The sequence below is a fragment of the Stegostoma tigrinum genome, chromosome 3 (genome assembly GCF_030684315.1).
Source record: "Stegostoma tigrinum isolate sSteTig4 chromosome 3, sSteTig4.hap1, whole genome shotgun sequence".
Classification (NCBI taxonomy): Eukaryota; Metazoa; Chordata; class Chondrichthyes; order Orectolobiformes; family Stegostomatidae; genus Stegostoma; species Stegostoma tigrinum.
In genome coordinates, this window is record NC_081356.1 from 105338375 (window position 1) to 105350942 (window position 12568).

At 39.7% G+C, this 12568-nt stretch overlaps 2 protein-coding genes across 6 annotated transcripts in view; one reads left to right on the top strand and one right to left on the bottom strand.

The window, feature by feature from the left end:
- The window catches only part of LOC125450997 (ankyrin repeat and death domain-containing protein 1A-like), a 100166-nt gene extending 96169 nt beyond the window's left edge, over positions 1–3997 (top strand). The window contains exon 17 of the transcript XR_007247190.2: positions 3937–3997. The gene's annotated coding sequence lies outside the window, so the exon portion shown is untranslated. The remainder of the gene's footprint in view (positions 1–3936) is intronic.
- The window catches only part of poc5 (POC5 centriolar protein homolog (Chlamydomonas)), a 71822-nt gene that overhangs the window by 28630 nt on the left and 30624 nt on the right, over positions 1–12568 (bottom strand). For all 5 annotated transcript variants that reach the window (XM_059644803.1, XM_048527582.2, XM_048527581.2 and 2 more), the window contains 3 exons: positions 7448–7552; positions 5167–5346; positions 4101–4263 (listed from right to left, as the gene is read on the bottom strand). In XM_059644803.1, the coding sequence (XP_059500786.1) occupies positions 4101–4263; positions 5167–5346; positions 7448–7552 (448 nt within the window). The remainder of the gene's footprint in view (positions 1–4100; positions 4264–5166; positions 5347–7447; positions 7553–12568) is intronic.

Sequence of the window (12568 nt, forward strand, 5' to 3'; positions counted from 1 at the left end):
AAGAGAGGGATCTTGGAGTTCAGGTGCAAAGTTCTCTGAAAACTGAGTCACAGGCAGTGAAGACAGCTTTCAGCACACTGGCCTTCAGTCAGGGCAGTGAGTACTGAAGTTGGGAAATTATGTTGCAGTTGTACCGGATGTTGGTAAGGCTGCACTTGGAATATTGTGTTCTGTTTTGGTCATCTTGCTATAGGAAGGATGCTATTAAACTTGAAAAAGAGTGCAGAAGAAATTTACAATTATGTTGCAGGGACTCAAGGGAGTGAATGATAGGGAGAGATTGCACAGACCATAGGAGGCAGAGGAGCATCTTATCGAAGTGTATAAGATCATGACAGGAAATGATGGAGAGGGGAAAATTGAGAATAAGAGGGCATCAGTTTAAGGTAAGAAGAGAAAGAATACATGGGAACCTGAGGGGCAACTTTTTTTTAAAAGCAGTGAGTGGAATGCAAATGGAATGAACTGCCAGTGGAAGCGGTTGGCATTTTTACAAAGGCATTTCGATGAATGCATGGATAAGAAAGGTTTAGAAGGATATGGGCCAAGTGCAGGGAAATGGGGTTAGTGTGAATGGACATTTTGGTTGGCATGAACCAGTTTGGGCTGAAGGGCCTGTCTCGTGCTGTTGAACTCTATGACTCTAAGCAAAGCTAAAAGTCAAGGAAAGAATGGGTTCACAATGGGAGGGTGGCGAACTCAAGATTGAGCCCAGAAAGTTGTAAACTGCCTAGTTTGAAGATAAGATGTTGCTCCTCCACTTTGCATTGAGATTTGCCGGAACACTGCAGCATGCCAAGGCCAGACAAGTGGACATACGAGCAAAGTTCTCAGAGTTAAAATGACCAGCTACAGGAAGGTTGGGGTTATTCTTGCACACAGAATGAAGGTTCTGCAAAGTGGTACAACAACTGTTTTGGTGCCATTTCATGCTTCTACCTGAACCTTGAAAAATTTGTTCATTTTGCCTCTAATTTCCACCTCGTCCAATTCCAACACTTCCCTTCTTTTCCTTGATCTCCAAGTCTCCAATGCAGGGAATAAACTGTCCACTGCCAGCCACTACAAAGCCACTAACTCTCAGTTACCTTCACTACAACTCTTTCCACCCCACATCCTGCAAGGATTCCACTCAATTCTCCCAGTTCCTTTGCCTATGTTGTATCGCTTCAGCTGATGCCACCTTCCAAAACAGTGCTAACATAATCAATTAAACATAACTAGAAAAGCAAGATCTCATTAAGGTGATAAAGTACGACAAAGGACAGGAACAGTAGGAAAACTGAACACTATGCAGAAAGTGATATTTATTGAGCTGCACCATAGAAATGGTACACCAGGGAAAAGAAATATAGGTGGTTATCTTATACAGGTGAAGGAGAAATGATGGATTAACAAAAAAGATACAAGGGGTTAAAAGTAGACATTTAAATTTTGCTAGTAGTCTAAATGGATGGGGGGGGGGGGGGGGTGTGTTGGGTGGAGGAAGACTAATTTAAAAATGGCCAATAGCACTATTGGTGACAATACTGCCATTGTTGAAAAATAGGGAGTACAGTAAAGTTCGTGGAACAGTAACGGTCTGCTGTAATTATGAGAATATCAGTTCTCTTCTGGGAAGAGGATGGGAAGCTTTAACTACAATCTATTTCTCCAACCAATGTGAAGTTCTTGAACACAGGCAAGCTGAAGTAGTTCTTTCTCCAAGTTTTTCACAGAAGACAAATAATTCTATCTGTAGGATAATTTTCTGACTCAGCTTCGCCTGCCGAGAATGCAGAAAAGGTATACATTGAGGAATTTCTGTGATATTAGTGGATGAAGTTCTGTCCCCAGTGGATAAAACTCCGTATCCACAAAGTTAGAGAGTGTATTCCATATAAAATCACTGTGACGTTCTATGGTCTGGTGCAACGGAAATGGTGATAAGGTTTAACTTGTTTGGAGTCCCATACAATTTCCTTGACACAGCAGAAGCAATTAGGGACTTAAATAAGGTTTTGATGCTATGTAGGTTGGAGACTGATTGGGATAACCAATCTTATGATTTCCTTTCCTACATGGTCTTTTGAGCACTTTTCCAATTAGAAATCTTCATCTGGCAAACTATGAACACTGTATAGAGTGTGTCAGTTATACTATCCATCAAGTCACCATTTCTCCTCCAGGAATCTCCTCACCATGAATTGTAAAGTAGGTATCAATTTTAAAACAGTGGAAATATGGTGTTTGTTAAATAATGCAAGGGCTTTGAATGGGAAAAGTATGACAGAATCCAGTTTGGTAGTCCACTCACTCTTTCCAAATCAAAGCAATTGAAGTGCAAAGCTGACTGCAAGTTTAAAAAAACAATCATCACACTTGGCCACCTCCAAAAATATGTGAAATAAATTAAATAATCTTAAAGGGAGAGCAGGAATCAAGGCTTGAGGGTCATATGTAAAAATCCAAAAAAGGCAGCAGGCTAACAGAGGAATTCAGTCCAAAAATGTAAGGATCCTAGACTCATTTTTAAAAAAAGCAGAAAAAAAGGATGTTATACAGGACTTATATACATCATAGTTGAAGCTTTAACTAGAGAATAGCATCCAATTCCAGCCACCATACTTTGTCCAGAGCACGTTGCGTGCGGAGATGGTATGGTGAAAATCGGCTTGAGCAACTCTGATCTTTGACTCAAAGACTGGCATTAATAATAATCAGTCTTTACACCACTTACTGCACTCGAGTTCTGATGGCAAGAACTAAATGGTTTATCTGTAGTCTGATCATAATTTTTTCCAACACCTTGGTTATATAATTCAACATTTATTGGTTTTGTAGATTTCAGCATTTGTTGAAAAGTTCATTTTAAAAGCTTCTGAAGTATTTTGAAATTTTAAAAATAAGAACACCATATACATTCACATGGCTTCAGAATGAAAAATTACTTGATAATCATCTATGAATCCCACTTGAAGAAAAGGAGACGTGATTTTAGATTAAAGCATTTCATGCTCACTGCTCACTTATTTAAAAAAAGAGCATTCTTGTGTTTTGCTCAAGGAAAAAAATAATCAATTCTTACACTTTGTCAACCAATAAGAATGGTAGTTGCTTTTTAGGTAAGTCTGCTGACTTTAATTGGATTTTGAACAAACAGCATGACTAAGATTAATACAGTTCTAGTGGCAACATCCAAAATGGTTATTTCATTGTGCAATCATGTCTAAATTAAGCCACACCTGTTCAGATTAAAACCTGTAAGCAGCAAGCAATATAATGTCCTCAAAACTGATACGCATGTAATGTCTATAGCTCACACGTTTATTCCTATGGATGTTAGTTGTCACCCGCAAAGAATTAGCCAATCAAAAAAAAACATAATATTCAATACAGATGGAATCCAGGAACTGATACTGGCCATTGGATGAAGTAGAATCTGGGACTGAACTGAAGTGAGTGAACCAAGCACAAGAAGAAAAAAACACAAACAAAAAAAAACTTTGTTTAGAAAACTGAACAAAAAAAATAAATTCTTGACGTAAACTGAAAACAGACTGCAAGAGAAATTCTGCAAAACGAACAAGGATCAAAGATTTCAACTTTTTTGAAGTGGGAGAAGAATTAGCAATAAATGACAACTAAATAATTCAGAAAAAAATATAGAGCAGAGTGCAACACAGTAACCAGGATTTTTCAAACAAGAGCACTTGCTGTTGATCTTCACCAGTTAATGTATGTGATGAGCGCGCTTCACTCTCCCCTACAGCATCTTTCTTCTTTTACTATTCAAATTGCCAATTTTAATTTACGTACAGCTGTCCAAGCAATAGCCTTTCAAAATCAGGTCGAAGTAAATTCAAACTTTACCATTATTTTGGCACAGTATAAATTCTGTGTTACCTGTTAGAAATTTGAGTTACAGGTTAATTATGAAATTCTTTTCATTTTCAGTTCTCTTTGGCATACCACTAAAAATAACCAGAAGGAAAGACTTTTTTGGAATTTCAGAACAATTACAGGTAACTGTACAAAAAGTTTCACTTTATTTATATCCGCTTATTCAGTTGAAAAAGATTCTTGAAATTTTCATTGACATGTTCTTCATGAGTACTGACCGTGTTCCACTCTCCTGTTTCCATTCTGAAACATACTCATTGCCTCTAGGTTGAGAGCACATACACCACGCATGAATGCTTTCTTCATAGAATCAGTATACTTGTCCTTTTCAGCTAACAACCGTCTTATCTCTGCTTTTGCGCTTTCCAATTCCTCCCTTGACTAAAATTTCAAATGAAGCAATGTTAGAAAAGACTGCAATTTTCAACAATGCATAACACCTATTTTCATCATGAATATTTTGGATCACACATCCAAACTCAACATCCTCCTCCTGCTAATATGATCTTTTCTATTAAAACCTCTACATTATCCTAATGAATTTAAATCAAAAAGCTTCTCTTATTTATTTTAAAAATGTGAATAAACAGAACATACAACATTGCTCTCAAATGGAGCACATAGCCATCTGGGCTACAAAAAAAGTTAACAATTTCCATATTTTCACAAGCATTTCAGCTTGCTAATAAATTGGAAATACTTCCTATCCAAATTTAAAACATGGCCCTTTCAGATGCCTTTTGTATTCTTCCCCCGCTCTCCCCCCCCACCAACTCCCCACAAAATGCTAATTTTTCCAAGGAATGGGGTCATTCTCAAGTCCAGGAAGTAAACATTTCCATTAGCTAAATCACTACAAACATACCAAAAGTGTTAAAGTAGAAATTTCATGAAGATTTGCATTTTCTCAAAACAAGAGTTACATTGTTATAGTATCATGTCCCCAAACTCAGATTTTCACGACCAGTTAACAGAAAGCTTTTGGCTTGTGGTGCAAGTTTTCGCTAATGACTACATATTACTGGCTCCAAAATAAAGAGGGATGAAACAGTCTGAGAATATTCTAAATATTCCTCTAACTTTGGCAGAAGAACTGCAGAGAACACTGTAAAAAAGCAGAATGACTGAAAGTTTGGAGACACAAGCAACAGAAACCACAAATATTTACTCTTTCTCCCCATATCAAGATGTTTTGCAGTAAATATGTGTGCAAGTACATTTGATCAATTGCCTGTGAACACAAAGGAACTTTTTTTTTAAACAGGTTATTTTTCTGGCACTTACTGTATCGAGCTGTCTTTCGTAATCCCTGGATAACTGGATACAGACCTCCTCAGCACGAGCTTGACACGCCTTTTCTACTCTCTCTTTCCATTTTGTTTGCATTTCTGATTTCCAAGCTGTACACACCTTCTTCATCAGACAGAACTTATAGTGTCTTTCAGCCAGGGCATTTGCATACGCCTTGAAGAGAATGAGACAATTACTTAAATTGTTCCAACTGGATAGCAAGATAGCATGTCAAATGATTTTTCAGTCACCTTGTAAAATAACAGTTCAAGTTGTACAAGCGTGCATTGAACATGGCATTATCAATTCAGATTAGTTGCAGAAAGAGCATAGAAATACATTCAAACTAAACACTTTCTTTGCTGTATTCTGAACTGTCATAACAACTTTATGAAGCATTACGAAGTCAGTATTCAATTTGGACTTGAAAGGCAATTCTTTCACTGGCCATTACAATCTTAAATCATTCAAATGAGCTGCACTTTGCAATAAAAGGATGTCATGATGACAAGGAGTCTAGAATCATGGGTCACAGTCTAAGAACTGTGGGTAGGCCATTTCAGGATCGAGATGGGGAGAAATCTCTTCACCCAGAGATTGGCAAGCCTGTACAAGTCACTGCCACAGAAAGTAGCCAAGGCCAAAACACTGAAATATTTAGAAGTAGGAAAAAGATTATCTTTCTTAGGTCCAAATGGATCAAAGGGTATAAGGAAATGGCAGAAGCACAGCACTGCGTTGGATGTTCAGTCATGATTGTAGTGACTGGTAGAACAGAACGGCCGACTCTAGCTCCTATTTTCTATACTTAAAAATTTATGTAGCTCTTGTCACCTTGTGGAGAAAAGTGCTCCAATTTTAAAGAAAACATTTGAATCACAAAACAAGACACTGAAAACGTTGGAACAAACAAATAGGTCAACATTGGTGGGAAGACATTCAAGGTTTAATCCTTAGACTGTAAACAGAGATTTCAGTAAAGTTAAGAAAAGGAGAAAAGGAAACACAATACATTCTCTGAACTGCAAGTCTAAGTGACAGATGAACAAATCAACTTTAAAAAGACAGTAAAGGATCGCCTGGCAACTAAGTGTTTAACATCTAGTATAGCAAACAGCCCATTCACAAAATCTTATCATTGCCCATTTTAAGAGATTAAACGACACTTTGGAATGGAACAAAGTTTGTACCTGATGACCTAAAATTAAAAACATTGGAAAGACCGAATTCTGCAAGAACAACAAGCCATGAGTCACTTAAAAAGTCCAGATCTCCACCCTAAATGAAATATACATTAACAAAGATAATCCTTATATTTGAAAATAAATTGGCTTGATATCCAGTTATCAAATCAATCACCAATACATACGAAATGGTCACGGTGTCCTTCACACAAAGTCTACAGGCACATCTAATACAAAATATCTTCCACAAGGTCAACCCAAGAAAAGATTCCATTAGCAAATTAAATAAGCAGGCATAGGCGTCACCTCAGAACAGAACACAGTAAGCAATTACAGACAGACACTCCCCTTATGGATATTCCCATCCAGTGAAGCAATTCCATTGCCAATTTTTTGAATTACAGCTGACCCCATATTCATAAATGAGCTGTTGTTTCCAGTGTAGCCAATGTGGACACTGAACCCATATTGCTGGCATCATGGCATTGCAAAACAGCAAATCGAGCCAGCCAAACTAACCAATCCCCTGAATTAAGATAAATAGGACATGCAGACTTATTGCAGCTTCAAATGCTCCAGCCTACACATTTTAAATTATTTCCCAACTTTCTGTCCTCCTTGCTGTCGTATACGTAGGGAAAACTATGAACTGATTTTTAAAAATCCCTCAACTTCCTTCCTAATCTGAAGGTATTTGGCACAACAGCAGGAACAGGATATTGATTGTGGATGATCAGCCATGATCATAATGAATGGAGGTGCTGGCTCGAAGGGCCGAATGGCCTACTCCTGCACCTATTGTCTACTGTTGCTGTGATGAAAACGTACTGCAGACTGAAAACTAACTTGGGGAGCCCAAGTGGGGCTTATATTTTAAGTCTGAAACTGCTGATTAGAAGCAGTTTTTTTCCCCCTAAAATTCCTTTAAAAAAATCCACATTCTAATGTCAATAACTAATCATATACAACGAAAAGACATTAAGTTTGAAGGAAGGGTGAACTCTAAACAAATTGTGGACAGCAACTTTTCAGCCGAGAGGTGCACATCATAGAATAGTGCTGGAACATCTAGGATTGTATTCAACACATACTTCCATTTTTGCTTCCGAATGTTGAAGTCGCCACTGTGTAAATCGGCGCATCAATTCTATCTTCTCTTTCAGATTTTGAATGCCATGGATCAAATTGGTGATCACCTTTGTGGACAAAATAAAGAAATGCAATCAATGATCACCTTATTTTATTGGTAATAATTATGGAAGATTAATTAAATGTACTTTAAACAAAAACAAAGTGGCTGTAAAAGCCCAGTAGGTCTGGCAACATCTGTGAAGGAAAAAACAGAATTAAATGTTTTGGGTCCGGTGACTCTTCCTCAGAAGGAAAAAGTCTGCTTTAGAAGACAACTCAAAACAACAGATACTGTAAATAAGGAACAAAATCAGAAGTTGCTGCAACAGCTTTAGAACAGCTTTCCAAAGCTGGTTATATAAATTTGAAGATGCATTGCAGTGAACCAACGGCTAACATCTAACTTGTGTATTAAGATAACAAAGTGTGGGGCTGGATGAATACAGCAGGCCAAGCAGCATCTTAGGAGCACTAAAGTTGACGTTTCATTACCAGACCCTTCATCAGAAAAGCCTTTTCTGATGAAGGGTCTGGGCCCGAAACATCAACTTTTGTGGTCCCAAGATGTTGCTTGGCCTGCTATGTTCATCCAACCCCACACTTTGTTATCTTGGATTCTCCAGCGTCTGCAGTTCCCATTATCTCTTGTGTATTAAGATTAGATTAGATTCCTTACAGTGTGGAAACAGGGCCTTCAGCCCAACAAGTTCACACTGCCCCTTGGGATGCCCTTGGAGCATCCCACCCAGAGCCATCCGCCTATAACCCACATGTTCCTGAACACTACGGGCAATTTAGCATGGCCGATCCACCTAGCCTACACATCTTTGGACTGTGGGAGGAAACTGGAGCACCTGGGGGAAACCCACGCAGACACGGGGAGAACATGCAAATTCCACACAGACAGTTGCCAGAGGCTGGAATCGAACCTGGGTCCCTGGCACTGTGAGGCTGCAGTGCCAACCACTGAGCCACCGTGCTGCCCAATAATATTAATATAATATTAAATAATATTAGTAATATAATAATATTAAAACTCTGGGCCATAATTTGCATTTGCTATAGGTTAGTTTGGCCCATTTAATTGCATCAATATCTTACACAGCAAATTGCTGGAAATTACAACTGAAAAGCTTGAAGGAAACTTTGCAACTGGCACCAAAATGCACCGGGCAAGCAACAGAATCCCTCACAAAACAGATTAAGTGCTCTGACATTAGTAGTGTAAGGATTGACAAAAGAAATGGTAAATACAGCCGGTGGGTTCTACATCTGAGAGCGCAAAGGGAGCTGCGGAAGAAAAGGAAGAGGAAATCACAAAAAATAATTGACTTTTTAGATTTACATTTCTGAAATATTCAATGAGTAATTTTAGGAGAATGATTTCACACTCGTTTAGTTGTTTAGTAGTACTTTATTAAAACAGACTTAAAATGGCTCCAAACAGATTAATTTTCTATGACGAAACAAAGGAGGTGCTGCTTTCCTTAAAATAGGACCACCGTCTCTGGAATTGTTCATTGGTATACTTACATGTAAATTATTTTTGTAAAGGATAGCATCTTATTAGTCTGTACGTGCTGTGCTTGCATATTAATCTTGTGACTCATGCGATCTCTCAAAATCTCACTGAACCTCAGAATTCTAGTCATTCTCCGTTTAAGCTCTTTTCTCATAATACCTTCTAGGCTGAACAATGTCACATTTACCCATATCACCATCTGACAGATTTTTTGCTCACTCAACTCATCTCTATCCATTTGGAACTTCCTTTTGCCTTCAACATATTTTACTACCCATCTTGGTGTTGTCTGCAAATATAGTTATCATGCTTTGCTTCTTTCATCCAAGTCATTGATATGAACTGTAAAAAACTGACAGCCCTGCAGGACTTCACTCATAACTTTCTGTCAATCAAATACCAAATCTATACACACACTCGGTTTTCTGCCAGCAATCTCCATCCATGCTAACATATTACTCCCTTGCATTGAGGTTGTTTTCCATAATGCCTTTTATAAATTAAAAGCCATTATGTGTCAGAGTAGGTTTGGCAGGCCAAAGTGTCTGTTCCTGTGCTGTACTGTACTGTATTGATGCGTTTCTTTGTAATTATTTGAGATAAAATTAATTAGTCACAGAAAAAGGTGGATTAATTAGGAACAGTCAGTATGGATCTCTAAAGGGTAAAATAGTGTTCAACTAACTTGTAATTTTTTCCAGAGATAATTGGGGTGGGCAGCAGCACGATGGCTCAGTGGTTAACACCGCTCCCTCAAGTGCCAGGGACCCAAGTTCAATTCCATCCTCGGTCTGTGTGGAGTTTGCACATTCTCCCCGTGTCTGCGTGAGTTTCCTCTGGGTGCTCCGGTTTCCTCCCACAGTCCAAAGATGGGCATGCTAGGTGGATTGGCTATGCTAAATTGCCCAGTGTTCAGGGATGTGTAGCTCAGCCGGTTTATAGGAGGGTGGTCTGTAAGGGATGCTCCAAAAGGTCAGTTTCCACAATTGTAGGGATTCTATGACTAAAAAAAACTATGATAGTAAAGATTCAATGAGGGTAATACAATTGGACATGGTGTTCATGGACTGTCAGGAAGTGTATGATGTGGTGCCACACAACAGGTAGAAAAGGGAAATTGTGTAGATACAAAATTGGTTGAATGATTGGAAACAGTAGTGCTCAATGGATATTTAATCAGACTGGGACAGATTTGCAGTGGAGATCCTCAGGGTTCAGTATTTGGACCCTTGCTTTTCTCTGATATAATAAGTGTAGATTCTAGGTACAGCTGACAAATTCAATGCTCGCAGAGAACACTTAACCTGGACGAACTTTAAACTGACAGGACAGGGTAGACCTCCAAAAGAACATAGACAGGTTGGAGATGTGGATGGATAGATGGCAGCTGGGGCTCAATGTAGAGAAGTAGGGGCATTGCATTTTGGTACTAAGGTCATTGAAAGACATTATAAAATGGAGGGAACAATTCTAAGTGGGGCGGGGAGAAATAAAAGGACAGAATGATATGGGTATGTGTACAAATGAAGGTGGCAGCATAGATAGAGAAGTAACCCATGAAACATAGTATCCTTGATTTTATTAATGGGACAGAGTACAAGAGCAAGGAAATGATGTTAATTTTTTTAAGGCATTTGTTGGAAATCAGTTGAAGCATTGTGTAGCACCCAGAAGCATACATCACTGGAAAGATGTGAATGAATTGAACAATTCTTGAACAACTGTCCTGTGAAGAAAAAGCTAAAAGATCTGATCAAGGTTTGCAAATTCATGCGCAGTCTTGATCGAGTAGAAAGTGAAATTATTCCTGTTCGTGAAAGAATCAAGAATGGGGGGGGGGGGGGCACAGAATTAAAGTAATTTGTAAAGGGAGCAAATGTGATGCAAACTTTTTAAAACACTAATTGGGAGGAAAGGTCTTGTAACAGTTTTGATCATAAGGAACAAATTTTTGGAAAACTAACGGAACTAAAGACAGTCAAGTCACCAAGACCTGAATCCAAGGGTTTGAGAGGAAGTGGCTGCAGAGATGGTGAGAGAGTCTAGGACCTGAGGGTACAGTGTCAAAGTGAAGGGACTAAGCTTTAGAACTGTGAGGAGGAGGAATTTCTTCAGCAAGATGGTGGTTTAGCTATAGAGCTCATTGCCACAGAAGGATGCAGAGGCCAAGTCATTGACCACATTTAGGGTGGAACGGTGACTCAGCAATTAGACCGCTCCATCACAGCACCAACGACCTCGCTTCCAATCAGCCTCGGGCAACTGTTTATGCAGAGTTTGCATGTTCCTCCACGTGTGGGGGGGGTTTCCTCTAGGTGCTCTGGTTTCCTCCCCCAAAGATATGCAGGCCGGTAGATTAGTCATGCTAAATTGCCCATAGTGGTCAGGCTAGGTGGACTAAATGTTGGAAATGCAGCATTACAGGGATAAGGTGGGGGGGGGGGGGGGGGGGGGGGGGGGGGGCGCGGGGAGATCTGGGTAGGATGCTCTGAGGAGGGTCGGTGTGGACTCAAGCCGAGCGGCATGTGTCCACAATGTAGGATTCTATGTTCTATGAAAGAGATAAATAGGTTCTTGACTAGTAAGGAGATCGGAGGTTACAGGGAGAAGGCAAGAGAATGGGGTTCAGAGACATAAATCGGCCAGGACAGAATGGTAAAGTAAACTTTAAGGCCTAGGTAGCCCAATTCTGCTCCACTACCTTATGGTCTTATTGTACTAATGTCCTTCAGGGAAAGGAAATCTGCTGTTCTCACCTGGTTTGGCCTCCAAACCCACAGCAATATGGCTGACTCTAGCAAGCCAGTCAGTGAGTCTCAAAGTCTCAAAGAAATGAAACCAGATTGGACTACCTAGCGTTGGCCTATGCACTGGAAAAGACAATGGTAAAAACAGCTCTGTCAACTCTGCAAAGTCTTCCTTATTAACACCTGGTGTCGAGCACTAAAATTGGGACAGTTATCTCACAGACTAGTGAAATAGTAGCCCGATGTGGTCATACCCATGGATTTATACCTTACAACAATATCCCAGACAACTCCATTACAATCATGGAATCTGACCTGCCCCAATAGCGGGGCAGGCCCCGCAGACTTGAAATCACACTTGTATATAGTCAGGAGAGGTTTACCCTCGGAGTCCTCAACACAGACTCCAAATCAGTGGTTGTCTTCTGGCTTCACACTAAACATGGCAGGAAACCTGGAACTGATTACCACGTACCGTCCTCCCTCAGTTGAGGAATCAATACTCCTTCACGGTGAACCATACTTGTAGTAAGCACTGAGTATGCTAACTGCATAAAATGTATCCTGGGTGGGAGACTTCAATGTCCAATAAGAGGAGCTGGGCAGAAGCACTACTGACTGAACAGGTCAGGTCTTAAAGAACACAGCTGCCAGGCTGGGTTTGCAACAGGTGGTGAAGGAACCAACATGAGGGAAAAACATACTTGACCTCATGCTCACCATTCTGTCAGCCGCAGATGCACCTGCCTATTATAATATTGGCAAGGCTGATGAGCATACAGTTCTTGGAGACAAAGCCCCTACCATCACAT